This window comes from Heptranchias perlo, chromosome 3 (assembly GCF_035084215.1).
Source record: "Heptranchias perlo isolate sHepPer1 chromosome 3, sHepPer1.hap1, whole genome shotgun sequence".
NCBI classification, from domain to species: Eukaryota; Metazoa; Chordata; class Chondrichthyes; order Hexanchiformes; family Hexanchidae; genus Heptranchias; species Heptranchias perlo.
Genome location: NC_090327.1, coordinates 83749369 through 83771062, shown reverse-complemented (window position 1 = coordinate 83771062; position 21694 = coordinate 83749369). Strand labels below are relative to the sequence as shown.

The 21694-nt window shown below is 43.3% G+C and overlaps 1 protein-coding gene across 3 annotated transcripts in view; it reads left to right on the top strand.

Moving 5' to 3' along the window:
- Nucleotides 1-21694, top strand: part of LOC137316780 (adenosine deaminase-like) — a 43046-nt gene that overhangs the window by 16686 nt on the left and 4666 nt on the right. For all 3 annotated transcript variants that reach the window (XM_067980632.1, XM_067980625.1, XM_067980639.1), the window contains 5 exons: nucleotides 383-498; nucleotides 1924-2048; nucleotides 5893-5964; nucleotides 10528-10629; nucleotides 10721-10788. In XM_067980632.1, coding sequence (XP_067836733.1) covers nucleotides 383-498; nucleotides 1924-2048; nucleotides 5893-5964; nucleotides 10528-10629; nucleotides 10721-10788 — 483 coding nt within the window. The remainder of the gene's footprint in view (nucleotides 1-382; nucleotides 499-1923; nucleotides 2049-5892; nucleotides 5965-10527; nucleotides 10630-10720; nucleotides 10789-21694) is intronic.

Here is a 21694-nt window from a genome sequence, read left to right as displayed (position 1 = left end):
ATAGGTAAGATTGGAACAAAGTGAGAACGATTACACTGAGATGGACATTGGAGGAAAGGCATTGTAGGAGGTTGGTGTGGTCGACCGTGTCAAAAGCTGTGAAAAGGTTGAGGAGAGATAATGCAGATAATCTGTTGATGAATGGCTAAACCAATTGTGCACCAGATATGCTTAAGTTTGTGCCCCATAGACTTGAGAGAGCATATGGGGAACCATACTGTGGGATTGACTGGGATGGGAGAGAGTGAAAGGTTTTGCTGGGTCACGACATCAAAGGTCTGCCTTACCATAATTCAAAAAAATTTTGAAAATGTAAGTCACTTTTGCTGTACAAAGTTTATTTTTACTCATCTTAATATTAATATTGTATTTTGTCTCCTAGAGGTGATCTAAGCCCAGACGAAGTTGTTAAGCTTGTTAATCAGGGCTTTCAACAAGGTCAGCGTGATTTTGGCATCAAAGCGAGATCAATTCTCTGTTGCATGCGCCACATGGAAGGTAGTAATATTTTTTACAACTGTCTTCCAAATAAGAATATTTTTTGATATGTTAGTATTTCATGTTTTCAGTGTGCTGCTGTAATGGAAAAAAACTTATAAATGTCGTCTATTTTTCTTTTACTCGCGAAGAATTTCCTGGTGAGTTCTCCCGATTGGCTGCTATAACTTCGGCAGAAGATCCTGGTGAATCCGGGGTTTCTGCCCAAGTTATGGCGGCCGATCGGGAAAGCCACCGAGGAAATTCCCGGTGACTATATTTTTTGTAACCTGAAGCACTGTGCAATGGGCTTTGCACAGCTGACCCTGCAGTGCCTCGCAACATTTACCCCATAAATTCCAGATCTTGCATGCAGGGCAATGTGTGTACAGTCAATAGCATCTTGCATCTGGGGAAACTCAGCAACACGGGCAAACTCGAGCACTCTCCTCCTCATCAGCAGCCTGCATTGGGAAGGCAATATATTGCTGTCTCCTTGTAAAGAGGGCATCCATCACCTGCTTGATAACCATATGGATAGTAAACTGACCGATGTTGCTGATATCGCCTGTTGCAGTCAGGAGTGACCCTGCAGCATAGAAATTGAGGGCCATTGTGTCCATCACAGCCACGGGCAGTGCTGTATGTGCCCTGGTGTTTGGCTCCAATTCCTGCTACAACAGGTGACATAGGTCACTGACTGCCTGCCTGCTGAAGTGCAGCCTCCTCATACTTTGCTCCTCTTTCAGATATGACATTCTGTTCCGGAAGACCCGCACCGTGTGAGGCTTCCTGTTTGCTTGCTTCCTTCATCCTCCTTCTTTGAGCCTCCACTGTGCTGCCGTGCTTGCTGCTACTGTTCTAGCTGCTGCAACAGCCTCAATGGCAATCCCAGTGACATCTCCATTTCCCCAGTACTCCTGCAGCCAATGAAGTAAAACAGTGTAGCTGCAGCCAAAGGTCTGCTCTCCAACAGCTCTGTAGTGTCAAAAACTTCCCAAACTCAGCCTAAATAGCCAAAAAAAATGGCTCCAAAAATCCCCAGCAGCCTAAATGGATTATTCAGAGACTTACCTTAACGGAGGTGAGGGTTCCTTTTAAATATAAATGCTGCAGCCTGCTTCCTGAGTGTACCTGCTATGTTTTGCTGGGCACAATTAAGAATGATTGAATCAAAAGCTTCCTGGCAACAATTTCCCAAAAGGGTCTTAATAAAAGCGCAGGACCCCTATTTAAGTATTTTAATGAGGCCAGTGTTCATTTCCAGTGGCTGCCAGGGACGCCTAAGGAATGCCTTAACCAATATGATGGCCACTACATTTCATGCACAAATCTGACGTGGGATGTCCCACTGCGAAAATGGTATGTTGAACGCTCATTTAGAGCTCGATAACTGGACAAAGGAACAGTTGGTTGTATAGAACTTACGTTTTTCATTCTCTCCAGCATGGTCTCCTGAAATTGTTGAGCTTTGTAAGAAGTATCAAAATGATGGTGTAGTGGGAATTGACCTTGCAGGGGATGAGTTGATCGACTGTGAATCCTATCCAGGCCACGTACGAGCTTATGAGGTAAGATGTTTGTGTGGATTTCACATTGCAGAATTCTGAACTTCAATTTTTTAAATTACCAAACACAATCCCACCCTCTTATTTTAATTTATAATTAGACTCGGAATGATAAGTAACAAATGTATATTACATGTTTATATATTTTCAGCCACTATTAGTTTTATTCCATGTTTGAAAATATCACTCACTGTACTGTTTTGATTCGGCAAAAATAGAGAAGCATAATAGTTTATATCTCCTGAAACTCCACAGAGGAACATTATAAGTGAGCTAATAGTTGAAAAAAGAATTGACTGGGCCTCAGCCATTGGTTGAGGTATGTATGTGGCAATTGCCCATATGTAGTTTCTCCTTATTTAACATTGAGGAGTATCTCCATTGGTGGATTCCTTTGCTATTATGCTGACCAGGCAAAGTGGATGTGGTGAAATAGAAATTCCTTGCAACTGTGTCTATGATCCTAGTGTGTCATAAAAACAGAAAATGCTGAAAATATATAGCAGGTCAGTCTGCACCTGCAAAGAGAAAAGACAAGGTAATGTTTCAGGTTGATACCCTTTATCAGAACACACCTGAAACATAATCTTGTCTTTTCCCATTACAAATGCAGACATTCAGACTGTTTGCAACTTCGCCATCCTGTTTGACCTGAATTGAACTTCCAACTCCAAATCCCCTCCATCACTAAAGACCACCTCATCGTTTTTGTAACATCGCCTGCCTCTGCCTATCTCCTCCCATCTGCTGCTTGCAGCCTCATGTAGGCATTTGTCTCCTTCCCACACCACTGTTCCAGTGCTCTCCTGGCTGGGGTCTCATCCTTCTTAAACTTCTGTTCATTCAAAACGCTGTTGCTGGTATCCCGTCCTGCTAACCCACCACCCCTATCCGTGCAGTCCTGCTCCTGGTTCCCCAACATCTCAAATTTATAATTCTGACCATTATGTTTAAATCTCTCCATGGCCTCATTCCTCCCCATCTTTATAAACTCCTCCAGCCCTAGAACTCTCCTGACCTCTCTGTCCCTCTGAATCCAGCTTCTTATGCCTCTCCCCCGCCCTGTTGCTTCAAGCACCTTGGTCCCATTCTCTGGAATTCATTCCCTTAAACTCCTCCACCTCGCCTCCTTTAAGACCAACCTTAAAATTCACTTCTTTCTGACCAAGTTTTTGGTATTTTTTTTTCCTTACACTTCTGTGAAGTGCCTTAGAATGTTTTTCTACATGAACAGTGTTATATAAATGTAAGTTGTTGTTGACTGACCTATATATTTCCAGCATTTTCTGTCTTTATTTCAGATTTACAGCATTTACAATTTTTCTCTTTTTGATTCTAGGATGTCACACCTTTAAAACTAAACTTTAATAAAAGAAATATTCTCAGTCTTTGGTAACAGTAGTAAATCCTATTTGCAGCCGCCACCAATGATTTCACAGATTGACAGCACAGTTTGGGGCATGACCTTCTCGCACCTTTTATCTGTTACCAGATGCAATCAAGGGTAACACTAGCGTGTACAAAAAAAACCTCTCCCTACACCTTTTGCAATAAATTGCAACTACCTCTCAAACACTTCCAGCTCCCTAAACACAAAGACAGGCTCAGACTTCCCAATCTCAGGCATTGCCAATCTGGAGGGGATGTTTCTTTTTTAAAAAAAGAAGGTACACTACAATACATATTTTGATCATGCCCCTGCATTCAGTTGTTCTGGAGTTCACCTGAGGGACCACAAGAGAATATGATGGGAATCTCACTTCCTGCAAACCCAGACTTGTGCTCATTGGGTCAACCCACTGGAGAAAAACTCCTCCCCCACTCTGGCAATTTGTAAGTTGTAAAACGATACCTTCACCGACCCTACCCGCATGTTGATCTACCCATAACAAATATGTACATGAAACACTTATTGGACACATGCCAGTTGGAATGAATAATGTATAGACTCCACCTGGAGCTCAAGAACCACTAGGCAGTCTGGAGCCCTTTCCTGGAAACCTACCTTACCCAGTTATCTCTACCTACATATCCAGGCGGTAAGAATGGGTTAACTGGGAACATCATCACAAGCCATTAAGCATTCTCTTCCATTCAACTGGGCCATGAAAGCCCCACGTAAAGCAGCAACCAGCCCTGAGAGACCCTATAGTACAAGTAGCACCCTGGGAATCTCCTTGGCTCAGCTTGACATGAAGAATACCATCAAATTACTCTAGAGGTTGTTTTGAAAGAACAGAACATGTAGCAAAAAGATTCAGTTCCAACACCCTATTCCATCATCATTAGTTGGTTCATGTACATAGGCATGTGCATTTTGCATTGACTAACTGCTTGCAGATTAAACACTACCTAGCAAATTCATTAGACTATAAGTCTCTGATTTATTTAAAATTTTCCTTCAAATGTTTGTACAACCAAGATTTTAAAAAAAGGATTAAATTAATAGGCTGTAAGCAACTAATGCCACTTTTTATCCTGATATCTCTAAATGATCAGTTAAACATTACTGTCAGCTGTAGTTACTAACAGTTTATATGTTACCATGATGCATTCTTCCAGCAATATTGTTTTCTGGATGACCGACCATAAGAGTAAATTGTTCACATTTTCACTTGATTGTTTTTCACTGCTCCTCTGTCAACTGCACTATTAAAAGTTCACAGGCCTATATAGATTTAAAGAAATGCTGGTAAATATTTAGCATTGTATAAAGATGCATAGAAAATGTTCTATAAATTATAGCTGTTGAACAAAATATATGTAAATGGTGATTACAGCTCTAAGTGTTTACAGGAGGAGCATTGAAATGGACTATGGTCCAGGGGACCATTGAATTCATCACCTGGCAATCTCATTGTTCAGCATCATAATTTGCTGGTTGACAAAAGATTCATGTATAATGCACATGCAAACAAAAATCTATCAATTTCAAACACTAGTTACATATATTGGGCATATGCATTAAAGTTGTTGGGTATATTTTATAAGCGATTTCTATTCATACTGTACCAAAACCAATTGAATACAGAATGTATAAACTACACAGTCCAATTTCTTAATGTCTTCTTAAATTCTCAATAACAGCCAGAATCAAATATGTGAGGTGACTAATCTTCTCTCCAGTTGCACCCTGTTGGTCACCTAATATTATATAAAAGATGGAGTGGTAAAAACTGAGGTAGCAGAATGAGGCAATGTTTATTTATATTTATGGAAATTGTAGGATAAAGACGACCACTACTCAGTTGGATAATTTTCTGATTTTTGTATCTTCTGTGTGTCAGAAACAAGTTGACATTGCGCACTTAAAAATAGAGTATTAAAGTTAGTAGGTAAAGACAGTAACAATGCATTGACAGTAAGCTTAACGGACCAGCAAGTAAATGTCTATCTGTACAGAGTTAGCTGGTCCCAGACAGGACATCAATTGGATACAATTACCGGCACGGATACAATTACCGGCACAGACACAATGGGCCAAATGGCCTCCTCCTGTGCCATATCTTCCTATGATTCTATGAATTAGCCTTAGTGCTCCAGGGGTAGTAAGGATAAAAAACAGCCAAGGATCACTCTCCGAATTACTATCCAGTGGCTCCTGCTCGAAAGTGCCTGTGTGTGGACATTGAATGATGGCAGGATCAAGGTCGGAGGGGATCCTTTGTAGTAGAATAACCTCTGAGACTCTGGCTAGGCTCGTGCATGAAGAATAAATGGTTGAGGTGCTGGAAGGGTGCCAGTGTCTGTGTGAACCCTATCCAAGCATGAGTCAGTACCTTCGGAACAGGGAAAAAGTGAAATATTAAAAAACATAATTTTCTGTGATTTTTGTCACTCCTTCCAGATGGCTGTGAAATGTGGGGTCCATCGTACTGTTCATGCTGGGGAAGCTGGACCTCCAAAAGTGGTTCGTGAGGTAAGGTGGTTGGAGAAAGAGAGTTTTGTTTCTTGGTCATGGTGATCAGAGTAAGATTAAAATATGGAATCCTGCTTTAACTGATTTTGAAAGTTGTTGCTGTGATGCCAATTCTACTGATTAGCATTCCAGTGTTTTGATAACTACTACTTACGAGGAAGAACCGTGACATGCTCCATAATAGAGTTTGTAATTTTAATTGCAGAAAAAATGTGATTTTGTTTTCTTTTTAAATTTCTGTCCATTCCTAATTATGAGCCCATGACCTGTGTTACTTAAGCATGGTGAAAAATATAATTAGTAGAAAAGCTGTCTTGATTTATCTATTAATTGAATTATTTTGGTAACGTATATGAATCTGGATTGATCACACATATCAGAATTGTAGCCTCAGTGTGCTGTAGGACATTGTGTATGTAGTAGGTGCATTCATCCAGATGGTATTGTATCTTGGTAAAATTGTCTTATTGTACAATGGCACCATTTGAGTAATAACCCATTTACTCTCGGACACAGAGTCCAGGACTTTCCATTGGAGTTAGCCAGCTCCCCACCATAACTCAAGCAGACGTGAGTGAGAAATTGACCTTAGAACAGCTCTGTTAGCTGCCTGTTCTCCACCCACCCCACCCCCCCCCTCCCAGCAACGACACTTCTGGAATTCCCCCCAGAAACAATGGGGAATGTAAAATATGTTCATCCAAATATGGGCAGGCATGTTCAAAGGGAATACAAATGCCATTTTTGATTCCTTTCCTGTCTGTCTCTGCCCCGGAGGAAACCAGCCAGACACACTATAGCAAACGTCCTACAAGCCCCCTCCCGCCCTGAGATGGGCTCCTTGACGTGGGTGCAAATCCCACTGGGAGCGTGTCAAAAAATGTCAATGCACTTAAACCTTGGAAAACTTGGTCAGTGGCAGGTCACTGGGGCGGACAGGACTCCCACCCCACCAAAGTTCCTCCAGAATTCTGCCAAAGCAGAAAATCCCAGCCAGAATCTAGATGTAACTCTTTGGAGGTGCCATCCTCTATTCATGAAGCCCACCCCACCTACAGCCCATTTACACTGCAGGCTGCTTCATGAGTAGGAAGGTAAAAACATAGCTATAACCATGAGAAAACATGACCATCCTCTAATTGGGGGTCTGCAACCCTGGTGTTACTGGCCTTTTTCATCCACCACACTCCTGGGCCATTGGAGCCTTTTCTGCTTTACCAAATTTTCCATGCTTCCCTCCCCTTCTGCTATTCTGTTGTAACCATTTACACCTCCTCTGGGTCTTGGATCTAACTTTTATTTCTCAAATTTTCTCTCATTATTGTTTCCTTTTGTCACTTCTGTCATTTAATCAACTCCTGTCCTCCACTTAATCACAAACCATTCTTTTTTTTTTCTACCTGACCCATTTTCATTCACTCTCTGATCCTCTTTACAAGCTGTTCATGTATAACTTCTAGTTCTGACGAAAGGTCATTGACCTGAAATGCTAAACCTACCTTCCTTGCTCCACAGATGCTCTCTGACCCACTTGAGAGTTTCTAGCATTTTATGTTTTCATACCACCTGGTTTCCTACTTCTCAGCATCTTTTGTCTTTCCCCCTCCCTCTTTACTCAAGTTTGTTTTGCTGTCATAGTAAAATCTGTTGAAATAAAGTGGAATTAGAAATCTGTGGATGTGCAGTTTTTGTTCTGATGCCTTTTTTCTCCCCACTGTATTTCAATATGATGAAAGGTGGAAACGTGTTTAAAGACCAGCACAATAAAACTGATGAGATGGTGGGCAGGTAGCAGTGATATATTTGTGGAGTACACCAAAAAGGGTAGGGTTTGGCTATATATTTTTCACTGAATCATCTCCTGTTTATGACTATATAATAGGCATAAGCTGAATCACTACACACATCCTAGCAGAAAGTTGAATAGTGCATTGTCTCAAGTATGGAATTGGCTCGCCTGTCTGCTTCCCAGTTAGTAAGTGATGTATTGAGTGTGAGAGAGAAAAGCAAGGACTAGAGTAGGCTGAAAATAACTTACAAGAAGAAAAAACTTTACAACTTGGGCATTGAATTTCAAATGAAAATTGTAGTCATGCAAATGCGATCATTTAATATCACAAAGCTTTCAAAGATAAATACAGAGGAGGGAGACAATTCAGTCCATCAGACTCTTGCTTCCATAGAAACTTAAGATTTCCCCCCCCCCAAATCACACCATCTCTTGAATGATTTTAGAGTTTTTGCCTTCACCATCCTATCCAGAAATCCATTGCAGGTATTAATTACACTTTGTGTGAAGAAGTGCTTCCTGACATCAGTCCTCAACTTGCTTTTTACAAGTTTGTACCTATGATCAGTTGTCTTGCAATTGTGCTTTAACTTGAAATAATGCTCAGATTAACCTCTTCTATTCTACTTGCTACATTAGATACCTGTATAAGATCCCGTCTCATTCGCCTCATTTCAAGATTATTATATCCTTTCCTCAGTCCTCTGACCCTTGTGGCCCTTCTTTCTCTCACTTCTAGGGCTTGGATGTTTCTATAGTGCCTTGGTGACGAGAGCTGAATACAGAATCCGAGATGCAGCTTGACCAGAGTACTAGAGGGCTTCAGACTTATAAGGGCTAATTCTACTATCGGGTGCACAGCATTCTGGTTGCTTTGTTAATTGCTGCTCTGCAGTGACTAGGCATGGTCAGTGTTGAGCCTACTATCACTCTCTGCTTTCTTTCAACCTCTTCCTTAGCTAGTTTGACATTATTTATTACGCATGCACCCCATTTTTTTTCTTCTAATGAATATGACCTTGAACTTAATCTGTATTCTATTTTATCTGCAATAGTTCTATCCGTGTAAAATATTGTGTAGGTCCTTTTGTAATTCCATACCTGTTTTGTCAGACTCTCTCTTCTCTGCTTCCTTCCCCTTCCCCCCCACCCCCACCCCCACCCCCACCCCCACCCCTACCCCTGATCTAGTATCTGTGGAATTTGACCAATTTATTTTGCATTCCTGATTGCAGATTATTTCTGTAATCAGGAACAGTAGGGGCAGTCCATGCAGTGTATCTCTCTACCCAAACATCAATCTGCCCCTAATTAGCATCCAGTGCTTGCTTTCTTTCAGGTAATTCCTTACACACCTGTGAGTTTCATCTGGGATATCCACTGCCTTAAGCTTTCATAGCATCTTTCCATATGAAACTTTTGTGGAGGCTTTCTGAAAGTCTAGGTGTACTTTATAATAGGACTTTCCAACATCCACTTGGTATATTACCTCCTCAAAAAAAATAAGTAGGTCAGGCAGGTTTTGTCCCTTCTGAAACTGTGCTAGTTGCTATTTAGTAGGTTATTTTCATACATTGTAGGTACTCTTTAGTTTCTATTTAATCACCATCTTAAATTGGTGGCTAGTGCTTTGGACATTAGAATTCACTTATCGTTCATAACTCCAAATCTTAGGATAAATTAGCCGAAGTAGTATTAGTAGTATTAGTAGTATTAGTAGTATTAGTAGTATTAGTAGTAGTAGTAGGTATAATTTGTGTTTTAAAATAAACAATGCTTGAACAAAAATGTAACTAGCAGTTAGGCAGTGTTTCTTGATTTGAACATGTTGGGATGTCAGATTACTTTTAATAACCAATGGCGACACAATTACAGCTCATACTTGGATTCTACATATATGTCATAATTCTGCTCTTGTTTCGTTTTAGATGTTTGAGAACCATTTGACATGGAGCTTCCCTTTGTCAATAAAAAGATAACAATGGAAATGATACAATTCACCTTATTCTCAGTAGTGTTGGGAAAGTTGAAAATCATCAAGTGACTGAAGTCACGACAGACGAGAAATGACCAAATGTGATATTACTTTACAAATGCAAAAAATAAATGTAAAAATAGAAAAATTAATGTCATACAGAATGTTCATATTTTAATGTCACGCACAGTAAATTATATAGACTTACACATCAACAAGAAAAATTCTATTCTTCAATAGTTTGTAATTTGTCAGTCAGAATGAGCCGCTGGACTATGAGGAACAAAAAAAAACTTTGATTAATACATGATAAATAAGAGGCTTAGAAATAGTCAATTTACCACCAAGAAGCTGTCGTAAGAAAGAACTTGCATGTATTGCCTTACTACGTCCTAAAGTGCTTCACGTACAATTAATTGCTGTGAAGTGCTTTCGCTGTTGTTACATCGGCAAACACTGCAACCATGCTGTGCACGGCAGTGTCTCTCAAACAGCAACTAGATGAATGACCAACTAATCTGTGTTGGCACTGTTGGTCAGAGGGAGAATGACATTAAATAGGAGGATGCTAAAGTTGTTTTGAAAGTAGCCCCATTTCTAAACATTGATCGTTTCCATCAATTTTTTAAAAAAAACAAGCTACACATGTTTGAAAATCTTCTCTAATTGTAACAAAATCAATGCGAACAATTTAAGTACCAAGTGGACTTGGAAATTTTGTGTATTCATCCATTTATGATTTCAGAAGGAGGCACTCTGAAGAGTAACACGTTTTTTCTTGAATTTATTACTTTGATAGGCTGTGGAGCTTTTAAAAGCTGAAAGGATTGGCCATGGGTACGCAACCATTAAGGATCCCTTGCTCTATAATGAACTTCTACAGAATCAAATCCATTTTGAGGTTAAAAAAATCTTCTAGCAAATACAAATTACAATAAACTTTGCGGCTGTATTTGAAAGAATGTTTATATTTTTATTTTTTTTATAAAAAGGCATGCCCCCACTCAAGTGTTCTCACAGGAGCATGTGATCCTGATTTTACAAATCATCCCGTTGTCACGTAAGTCTTTTCACATTGTGTAGCCTTTCTTAACTATATTCAAAAGTATTGCAAGAACAGGGGTTTATCTATTTTCTATATCTTAGCTCTGTGAGTGCCATGAATGTGTTTATTTGTCTGGGTGTTGTTGGGCTATTGGGGTCAGTGTAGCATTTCTGTGTTTGACCTGGCTGTATGATGCAGCCCAGTCAGTGTCTCAAATCAAATTTCTTTATTAGATGGAAAACTAATTTAAAGCTCACTTTTAACCATTGAAAGTTGCTCCCATCTCCAAATGAGAGCGTAGTCTAATCCATTCTCCTACTTGCTCCCCATACCCTTTAATCTTCCCCTTTTTCAACCAACTGTTTAATTCCCTTTTCAAAGAATTCGTGGACTCTGTTTCAGCAACATATTGCAGCAGAGAATTCCATTTTTGCCTCCCATGTAAAGAATTTGTTTCTAACATTCTGTTTAAATCTTTTTTGTAATTTATCTTATAAGAATATAAGAAATAGGAGCAGGAGTAGGCCGTACGGCCCCTTGAGCCTGCTCCACCATTCAATAAGATCATGGCTGATCTTCGACTTCAACTCCACTTTACTGCCCGATCCCCATATCCCTTGATTCCCCTAGAGTCCAAGAATCTATCTATCTCAGCCTTGAACATATTCAATGACTCAGCATCCACAGCCCTCTGGGGTACAGAATTTCAAAGATTCACAACCCTCTGTGTGAAGAAATTCCTCCTCATCTTGGTCTTGAATGTCCGACCCCTTCTCCTGCGACTATGCCCTCTAATTCTAGACTCTCCAGCCAGAGGAAACAGCCTCTCAGCCTCCACCCTGTCAAGCCCCCTCAGAATCTTATATATTTCGATGAGATCACCTCTCATTCTTCTAAACTCCAGAGAGTATAGGCCCATTCTACCCAATCTCTCCTCATAGGACAACCCTCTCATCCCAGGAATTAATCTAGTGAACCTTCGTTACACTGCCTCTAAGGCAAGTATATCTTTCCTTAGATAAGGAGACCAAAACTGTACACAGTACTCCAGGAGAGGACTCCCTAAAGCCCTGTACAATTGTAGTAAGAATTCCTTACTCTTGTACTCCAACCCGCTTACAATAAAGGCCAACTTGCCATTTGCCTTCCTAATTGCTTGCAGTACCTGCATTTTAACTTTTTGTGATTTATTTTAAATTTGTGCCCTCTCCTTACTGTCTCTCCTTAGTCTCATTGATCAGTGATTTACTGAGGAACTCTTGTAGCATAATAATATTTCTTTCAATATCACACTGTGTGAGCTGAAATTTAAAAAAAAATGTCTGCCCCAGGAAGATAAAAATAAACAATGTACAGTGTTATATATTTGTTTTTAAAAAAAAAATTAAGAATCTGAAACTTCTTTTGCACTATATATCATCTTTCAGATCCTGTTTGCCATTATAAATGGTGAGGTTTAAAAGCCAAATATAGCTTCAGACTTCTCTTTCCCACCATAATGAATGTATGTTCAAAATTGTAAATGGCAAAAGCAATGATCATAGCGGCCAATAAATGGCAATTAAACCATGGTTTAGGCTATAAACTATGGAACAAGTTTATTAAAACTAACAGAAGCAGTAGCTTGCACTTTTTAAGTAACTTCTAACTCACCCTAATATACTTGTACTTTCAATTTAGTATACTGTATTCTCTGCTCACATTGCGGTCTCCTCTACATTGGGGAGACCAAATGCAGATTGGGTGATCACATTGCTGAACACCTCCGCTCTGACTGCAAGTGTGACCCGGACCTGCCGGTCGCTTGCCATTTTAATTCCCACTCTGTCCTCAGCCTCTTACACTGTTCCAATGAAGCCCAACGTAAGCTCAAGGAACAGCACCTCATCTTTCATTTGGGCACTTTACAACCGTCTGGACTCGACATTGATTTCAATAACTTCAGATCATAACCACTGCTCCCATTTAAAAAAAAATGTTGGTTTATTTATTGGACTGCAGCAGTTGATTATGGTTCTGCTATTGCCATATACAGCTACTCTAGACTGATCTTTCGTTTCTTAACTTCTCCCATTACCACCCTCCTTGCCTTGCACCATCATCCCTTTTGTCACTTTAATCATTCTTGCCCTCTCCCTTTCACAGACCATCCCTTTTTGTTCTTTCCTCACCTCCCTTTCCCTGGCTCTGTACTTGCTTAAAATTTTTAAACTCTTCAATATCTTCCGGTTCTGATGAATGGTCTTCGACCTGAAACATTAAATCTATTTCTTTCTTCACAGATGCTGCCTGACTTGCTGAGCTTTTCCAGCATTTTCTGCTTTTATTTTAACTTTCCCTGCTCGGATACAAAAATAACAAATTACATGAAAGCTTGCTAACTCAACTGATAACACTAAGTCTTTACTGCAACTCTTATTTATTGTGGAGAATCGTAATGACTCATGAAGCTCCACAGGAACCACCTCCACATGAACTGTTAATCAGAGATAGAAGAACTACTAGTGAACTTGGAATAACATTCCTGGGATGTACTTCTCATACCTGTTGAAATAGAAAACTGAGAACTGAGCTGCCGGAGACCAAAAGGTTCTCCCTTAGTTGAACCCAGTTTATCAAATTAACACTGGTTTCCTGAACTCCCCCACTTGTGACATCCTAGCCCATTGGCACATGTTGTTAAGCATTTTACCTTAATTTGATATATTTCAGGACAAAACTGGTGCTAAGTAACTTCTACTTGCTTTGGAATCAAAACATATTTGCATAGCAAAAGTGCCTTTTGAAGTGACATTTTGCATACTAAATAATGTATATTTTGTAGCCTGCAAAGTAACTGTCATATTTCATAAATATGAAAAATATATAAACTTTATTTACAACCTCCTCTTCCTGGACTCTATGTAAGCTGACATTGTCAGTGCTTCCCTTCCTCTTCTTCAAAACTGCCTTCCAACCCTTATCAATTACTGCCCCATCTCCAACTTCTTTTCCTCTCCGAGGTCTTTGGTCTTTGAAAGTATTGTGTCCATGCCTTACAGTTCTGTGCCCATCTCTTCCTTAACTGCCTGTTTCAATCCCTCTAGTCCAACTTCTGTCCTTCTCACAACACTGAAATGGCCCTGATCCAATTCATGAAGGGCATCCTCTATGACAGCAACTGTAGTGTTTTATCTCTCCTTGTCTTCCTCGACCATCTCTGCACTATTCAACAACAACTTGCAACATAGTAAAAGGTTCCAAGGTGCTTCACAGGAGTGTTATCAAACAAAATTTGACACCGAGCCACATAAGGAGATATTAAGACAGGTGACCAAAAGCTTGGTCAAAGAAGTAGATTTTAAGAAGCATCTTAAAGGAGGAGAGAGAGGTAGAGAAGCAGAGATTAGGGAGGGAAATCCAGAGCTAAGGGCCTAGGCAGCTGAAGGTACGGCTGCCAACGGTGGAGCGATTAAAATCGGGCAGGCTCAAGAGGCAAGAATTGGAGGAGCACAGATCTGAGGGTTGTAGGGCTGGAGGAGGTTACAGAGATAGAGAGGAGGGAGGCCATGGAGGGATTTGAAAATAAGGTGGAGAATTTTAAAATCGAGGTGTTCCTAGACCAGGAGCCAGTGTAGGTCACAGGGATGACGAGAGAATAGGACTTGGTGGAAGTCACGATACGGGTGGCACAGTTTTGGATGCGCTCAAGTTTATGGCGGGTGGAAGATGGGAGGCCAGCCAGGAGAGCTTTGGAATAATCAACTCTAGGGGTAATAAGGACATGGATGAGGTTTCGGTAGCAGATAAGCTGAGGTAGGGGCAGAGACGGGAGATGTTACGGAGGTGGAAGTAGGCCGTCTTGGTGATGGAGCAGATATGTGGTCGGAAGCTCATCTCCAGGTCAAATAGGATGCCAAGATTGCAAACGGTCTGGCTCAACCTTGGAGAGTGGCCAGGGAGAGGGAAGGAGTCGGCAGCTAGGGAACGGAGATTGTGGTGACAACGAAGACAATGGCTTCGGTCTTCCTAACATTTAGTTGGAGGAAATTTTTGCTCATCCAGTACTGGATGTCGGACAAGCAGTGTGACAAATAAGAGGCCGTGGAAGGGTCAAGAGAAGTGATGGTGAGGTGGAGCTGGGTGTCGTTAGCAAACATGTAGAATCTGATGTTGTATTTCCAGATAATGTCGCCGGGGGACAGCATATAGATGGGAAATAGGAGGAGGCTAAGGATAGATCCCTGGGGGACTCCAGAGGTAACGGTGCGGGAGCAGGAGGAGACGCCATTGCAAGTGATTCTTTGGCTACGACTGGATAGATAAGAATGGAACCAGGCGAGCGCAGTCCCACCCAGCTGGATGATAGAGGAGGATGTTGTGGTCAACCATGTCAAAGACTGCTGACTGTTCGAGAAGGATGAGGAGGGATAGTTTACCATGGTCACAGTCACATAGGATGCCATTTGTGATTTTGATGAGGGCCGTTTCAGTACTGTGGCAGGGATGGAAACCTGATTGGAGGGATTCAAACATGGAATTGCAGGAAAGATGGGCACGGATTTGGGAGGAGACAACGCATTCAAGGACTTTGGAGAGGAAAGGGAAGTTGGAGATGTGGCGTTGGTTTGCAAGGACCGGGGATTGAGGTTGGGTGATGACGGCAGATTTAAAGAGGAGCGGGACAGTACCTGAGAAGAGGGAACCGTTAACAATATCAGCTAACATGGGGGCAAGGAAGGGAAGTTGGGTGGTTAGCAGCTTGGTGGGAATAGGATTGAGGGAGCAGGAGGTGGGTCTCATGATCAAGATGAGCACGGACAGGGCATGAGGGAAGATAGCAGAGAAACTAGAGAAAGATACAAGGCTAGGGCAGGGGGAAAACGTAGGGGAAGTTTGGCTTGGTGGGCTATGGGAAAGGAGGGAAGTGGCAGAGGCAGCTGAATGGATGGTCTCAATCTTAGTGATAGAGAAGTCCATGAGCTCCTCGCACTTTTCATTGGAAGTGAGGGTGGAGGGAACAGGGGAGAGGGGTTTAAGATGGCAGTTTGTAGTGAAGAGAAACCAGGGTTATCTGTGCTTTCCAGGATGATCCTGAGGGCCATACCAGGGAGAGTGACCAGGGTGAGATTGAGTAATGGTTTTAATGGGGTCAAAGGTAGAGGTGAGGGTGTGATTGAGCAGATCAGTAGCTGCAGAAATACTGTGGTGAATGGAAGGCCAAAGGCTAGAGAGTTGGGAATTTGAAAGTGCAGTTGTAAGTGACTTGGAGAGTTTTTTCCAGGGGCTGACAATGGTAGGAAGTAGGTTTGGAAGGGGAAAGGGGGAAGGGGGAAGGGGGCTGTGGGTTGAGAGGGATTCAAGGAAGTGATCAGAGATGGTCTTATCCTTGATTGACACAATGGGAGTAGAGAGGCCACATGAGATGGCAAGGTGGAAGGGGTGGCCGTGAATATGGGTAGGAGAGTTTATATGGAGGGAGAGATTAGGGGAGGAGAGGAGGGCCGTGAACTCAGGAGAGAGAGCATGAGGAGTTGAGATGGGAGTTGAAATCATCGAGGATGAGAAGTTGCTCGGTGCAGAGGCTGAGGGAAGAAAGCAGTGAAGATATCTCGGTGAGAAACTTGGATGTGGTACTTGGGTGGGCCGTGGAGAATGAAGATTTTGAGAGGTGAGAAGGGTGGAACAAGGCGAGATGCTTAAAGAAAGAGGTGGTGCCAGAGGAGTAGGGGGACAGACCAAAGTGTGAATTGGTGTTAAGGGCCGCGGTGGTCTGGGCGGGGCAAGTGGTGGAAGATATAGCCAGGCGGGGATGCTTCATTAAGAGTAATGGTGTCATCACCCGTCAGCCTGGTTTCCGTCAAGGCCATGATGTCAATGTAATCATCCACAATAAGCTTATGGATGGCAAGGATCTTGTTAACAAGAGAGTGGACATTCTGGAGGGAGATGCGGAGAGGGCCGGTGATAGCTGATCCGCTGGCAGAGTCCATAGGGTCAGCACTGGGAGCAGTGAGTAGGACGGGAAGGAGATTGGCAAGATTAGCTCCCAGCGGGCACACTGAGCAGAAAAGTCAGTGAGAGAGCAGGATGGGGCAGTTGGGGTTGCTGCTCGTAAGGAGGCAGTGACAAAGTGCCTCGATGGGCACTTCGGAGGATGCCAAGGGAGTCACAGAGGGAAGCTGTAGGCTTATCTAAGAAGGAATCAAGCCTGGGTCAGCGGCAGGAGAGTAGGAAGGTCAAGGAATGCTGAAGGGTTGGGGTAGGGATTTAGGGGTGGGGGAGATGCAGAGTACCCAAGAGGGGAGAAACGAAAGGAGGCATGATGACAGAAAGACATGGCCTAGGTGGGGTAAAGAGAAAAAGATAAAAGAGGAAATAGAAGCGATGGGCTCGGGTCCGGAGCAGCAGCCAAAACGTGCACGTGAATGGACACAGGGAAACTCAAGTTACATGGGCGCGGTTACATAGCAAGACTGGGATATGTCCTGGTAATAAACAGGGAATAGAGAGGAGACAATAGGAGGGAGTCCAACTATTCGATACAGTTGACCTTGTTATCCTCTACCAATACCTCTTCTCAAAACAAACCCAAATGGAATCAGCTCCACGGATTGCTTTCATTCCCATTCCAAAAATAGCTAATACATTGCCAATGATTTCTCCTGCATTACTTTGAGTCCCTTCAACAAGCTATCCTTGGGTTCCTTCATATCCTCTTCTACCTGCTACTCTTGGGACATCATCTTCGGGCATGGGGTCAAGTTCCACTTGATTCCTTGTCTGCTCCAGTGTTGTCAGACAGCTCACCTGACATCCAATGCTGGATGAGGCACAATTTCGTCTGCTCGACGTAAGGAAGACCATACCGATTGTCTTCAGTCCCTGCCACAAACTCCGTACACTTGCCACTGATGCTATCCCATTCTGCAGCCATTGTCTCCAGCTGAACCAGACTGTTCACAAACTTAGCACCCTGATCGACCCTGAACTTAATTCAGATCCCATGCCCTCTCCATCAAAATGACTGCTTACTTCCACCTTTGTGACATTGCCTGTCTCTGCTCCTACCTCAGCCCCATTGCTGCTGAAACCTTCATACACTCCTTTCTCACCTCCTAGACCCAACTATCTCACTCTGGACCCCATGAAATCTCATGGCATCAGGTCAAAAATGGGCAAGGAAACCTCCTGCTGATTACCACCTACCGTCCTCCCTCAGCTGATGAATCAGTCCTCCTCCATGTTGAGGAAGCACTGAGGGTAGCAAGGGCACAAAATGTACTCTGGGTGGGGGACTTCAATGTCCATCACCAAGAGTGGCTTGGTAGCACCACGACTGACCGAGCTGGCCGAGTCCTGAAGGACATAGCTGCTAGACTGGGCCTGCGGCAGGTGGTGAGCGAACCAACATGAGGGAAAAACTTACTTGACCTCGTCCTCACCAATCTACCTGTCGCAAATGCATCTGTCCATGACAGTATTGGTAGGAGTGACCACCGCACAGTCCTCGTGGAGATGAAATCCCGTCTTCGCACTGAGGACACCATCCAACGTGTTGTGTGGCACTACCACCGTGCTAAATGGGATAGATTCAGAACAGATCTAGCAGCTCAAAACTGGGCATCCATGAGGCGCTGTGGGCCATCAGCAGCAGCAGAATTGTATTCCAGCATAATCTGTAACCTCATGGCCTGGCATATTCCTCACTCTACCATTACCAACAAGCCAGGGGATCAACCCTGGTTCAATGAGGAGTGTAGAAGAGCATGCCAGGAGCAGCACCAGGCGTACCTAAAAATGAGGTGCCAACCTGGTGAAGCTACAACTCAGGACTACATGCATGCTAAACAGCGGAAGCAACATGCTATAGACAGAGCTAAGCGATTCCACAACCAACGGATCAGATCAAAGCTCTGCAGTCCTGCCACATCCAGTCGTGAATGGTGGTGGACAATTAAACAACTAACGGGAGAAGGAGGCTCTGCAAACATCCCCATTCTCAATGATGGCGGAGTCCAGCACGTGAGTGCAAAAGACAAGGCTGAAGCATTTGCAACCATCTTCAGCCAGAAGTGCTGAGTGGATAATCCATCTCAGCCTCCTCCCGATATCCCCACCATCACGGAAGCCAGTCTTCGGCCAATTCGATTCACTCCACGTGATATCAAGAAACGGCTGAGTGCACTGGATACAGCAAAGGCTATGGGCCCCGACAACATCCCAGCTGTAGTGCTGAAGACTTGTGCTCCAGAACTAGCTGCGCCTCTAGCCAAGCTGTTCCAGTACAGCTACAACACTGGCATCCACCCGACAATGTGGAAAATTGCCCAGGTATGTCCTGTCCACAAAAAGCAGGACAAATCCAATCCGGCCAATTACCGCCCCATCAGTCTACTCTCAATCATCAGCAAAGTGATGGAAGGTGTCGTCGACAGTGCTATCAAGCGGCACTTACTCACCAATAACCTGCTCACCGATGCTCAGTTTGGGTTCCGCCAGGACCACTCGGCTCCAGACCTCATTACAGCCTTGGTCCAAACATGGACAAAAGAGCTGAATTCCAGAGGTGAGGTGAGAGTGACTGCCCTTGACATCAAGGCAGCATTTGACCGAGTGTGGCACCAAGGAGCCCTAGTAAAATTGAAGTCAATGGGAATCAGGGGGAAAACTCTCCAGTGGCTGGAGTCATACCTAGCACAAAGGAAGATGGTAGTGGTTGTTGGAGGCCAATCATCTCAGCCCCAGGGCATTGCTGCAGGAGTTCCTCAGGGCAGTGTCCTAGGCCCAACCATCTTCAGCTGCTTCATCAATGACCTTCCCTCCATCATAAGGTCAGAAATGGGGATGTTCGCTGATGACTGCACAGTGTTCAGTTCCATTCGCAACCCCTCAGATAATGAAGCAGTCCGAGCCTGCATGCAGCAAGACCTGGACAACATCCAGGCTTGGGCTGATAAGTGGCAAGTAACATTCGCGCCAGATAAGTGCCAGGCAATGACCATCTCCAACAAGAGAGAGTCTAACCACCTCCCCCTGACATTCAACGGCATTACCATCACCGAATCCCCCACCATCAACATCCTGGGGGTCACCATTGACCAGAAACTTAACTGGACCAGCCATATAAATACTGTGGCTACGAGAGCAGGTCAGAGGCTGGGTATTCTGTGGCGAGTGACTCACCTCCTGACTCCCCTAAGCCTTTCCACCATCTACAAGGCACAAGTCAGGAGTGTGATGGAATACTCTCCACTTGCCTGGATGAGTGCAGCTCCAACAACACTCAAGAAGCTCGACACCATCCAAGATAAAGCAGCCCGCTTGATTGGCACCCCATCCACCACCCTAAACATTCACTCCCTTCACCACCGGCGCACTGTGGCTGCAGTGTGCACCATCCACAGGATGCACTGCAGCAACTCGCCAAGGCTTCTTCGACAGCACCTCCCAAACCCGCGACCTCTACTACCTAGAAGGACAAGGGCAGCAGGCGCATGGGAACAACACCACCTGCACGTTCCCCTCCAAGTCACACACCATCCCGACTTGGAAATATATCGCCGTTCCTTCATTGTCGCTGGGTCAAAATCCTGGAACTCCCTTCCTAACAGCACTGTGGGAGAACCGTCACCACACGGACTGCAGCGGTTCAAGAAGGCGGCTCACCGCCACCTTCTCGAGGGCAATTCGGGATGGGCAATAAATGCCGGCCTTGCCAGCGACGCCCACATCCCGTGAACGAATAAAAAAAAAAAAAAAAATCCTCTTTCTGGCCTTTTTTCCTCCAGCCTCCATAAACTTCGACATATTTAAACTTTACTACACACATGTACTAAACCTCGCTCGCCCATCACCCCTGTTCATTCTGATCTACATTGGCGCACTGCCTCCCAACACATTCAATTTAAAATCTAAATTTTCATCTTTAAATTCTTTCATGCTGCCCACCCCCCCCCCCGCCCCCTCAAAAAAAAAACCACTCCATTTCTGACTCTGGCCTTTTGTGTATCCTACCCTCACTCTTTGTCCCTCCATTGGCAGCAAAGCCTATGTTGTTCTTCCTTAAATCTCCTTCCTAAACCTCACTGCCTTTCCAGAACCCTTTTTTAAAAAATCATTCTCAAAATCTGTCTTTTCGATCAAGCCTTTTGTCAGCCCATGTTGACCTTATGTCTTATCTCCTTGTCATTCACTTCCATATGGACGTACATAAAACCGCACAAACATCACACACAGTGGCCCTAATATTCTTCCTCCTCCTCCATTCAGAGTCGCAGGTCACATGGTCGCATCCGTGCAAGATGCAGTCTATGCAGGTGTTCAACCCAATCGGAAAATTGTGACTGGAGAGATTTCTTCAAGGACTGGGCAACATCTTGCAACACCCAGTTTACTGGTTCCCACGTGCTCGAATCTCATTAGTGCGAGCAATACTGCCAATATCCGATATTTCTCCAGTTAGTCAATGTGCAATTGTCAACATAAACAGTTGAATAATTTAATGGGAATTTCAAGCCAGCTGAAGGATTATAGGAGCAGTTACATTCGCAGAGGTCCTTTTTAGACAAATGATACTCTGCTCGTTTCTTGTCAGGGAATCTGAATTGCTCTGGGTGTTAGACCAAGGATTAATCCAAATCTGGACTAAGGGTTTGCAAAGGTTAGTTTCTACAAAGGTCATGAGAGTCAACTGAAATAACATTTAAGTCTGATGTCCCTTTGTAACACTAAACAAGGTATTTGTCTCATTTCTGTACATGTGGAATGGAAAAAATTAAAATAGCAGCCCAGCTTATTCACATCTTCAATCTGCTAAGCATGCTGAGAGATTAAGAATCTGCTCTATTGCCTTTTAATATCCTGATATAACTACTTTCTTGCTGAGCTCTTGAAACTCTTCAGTGTTATCCAATCTCCTATTGATTCAATATGAATACAA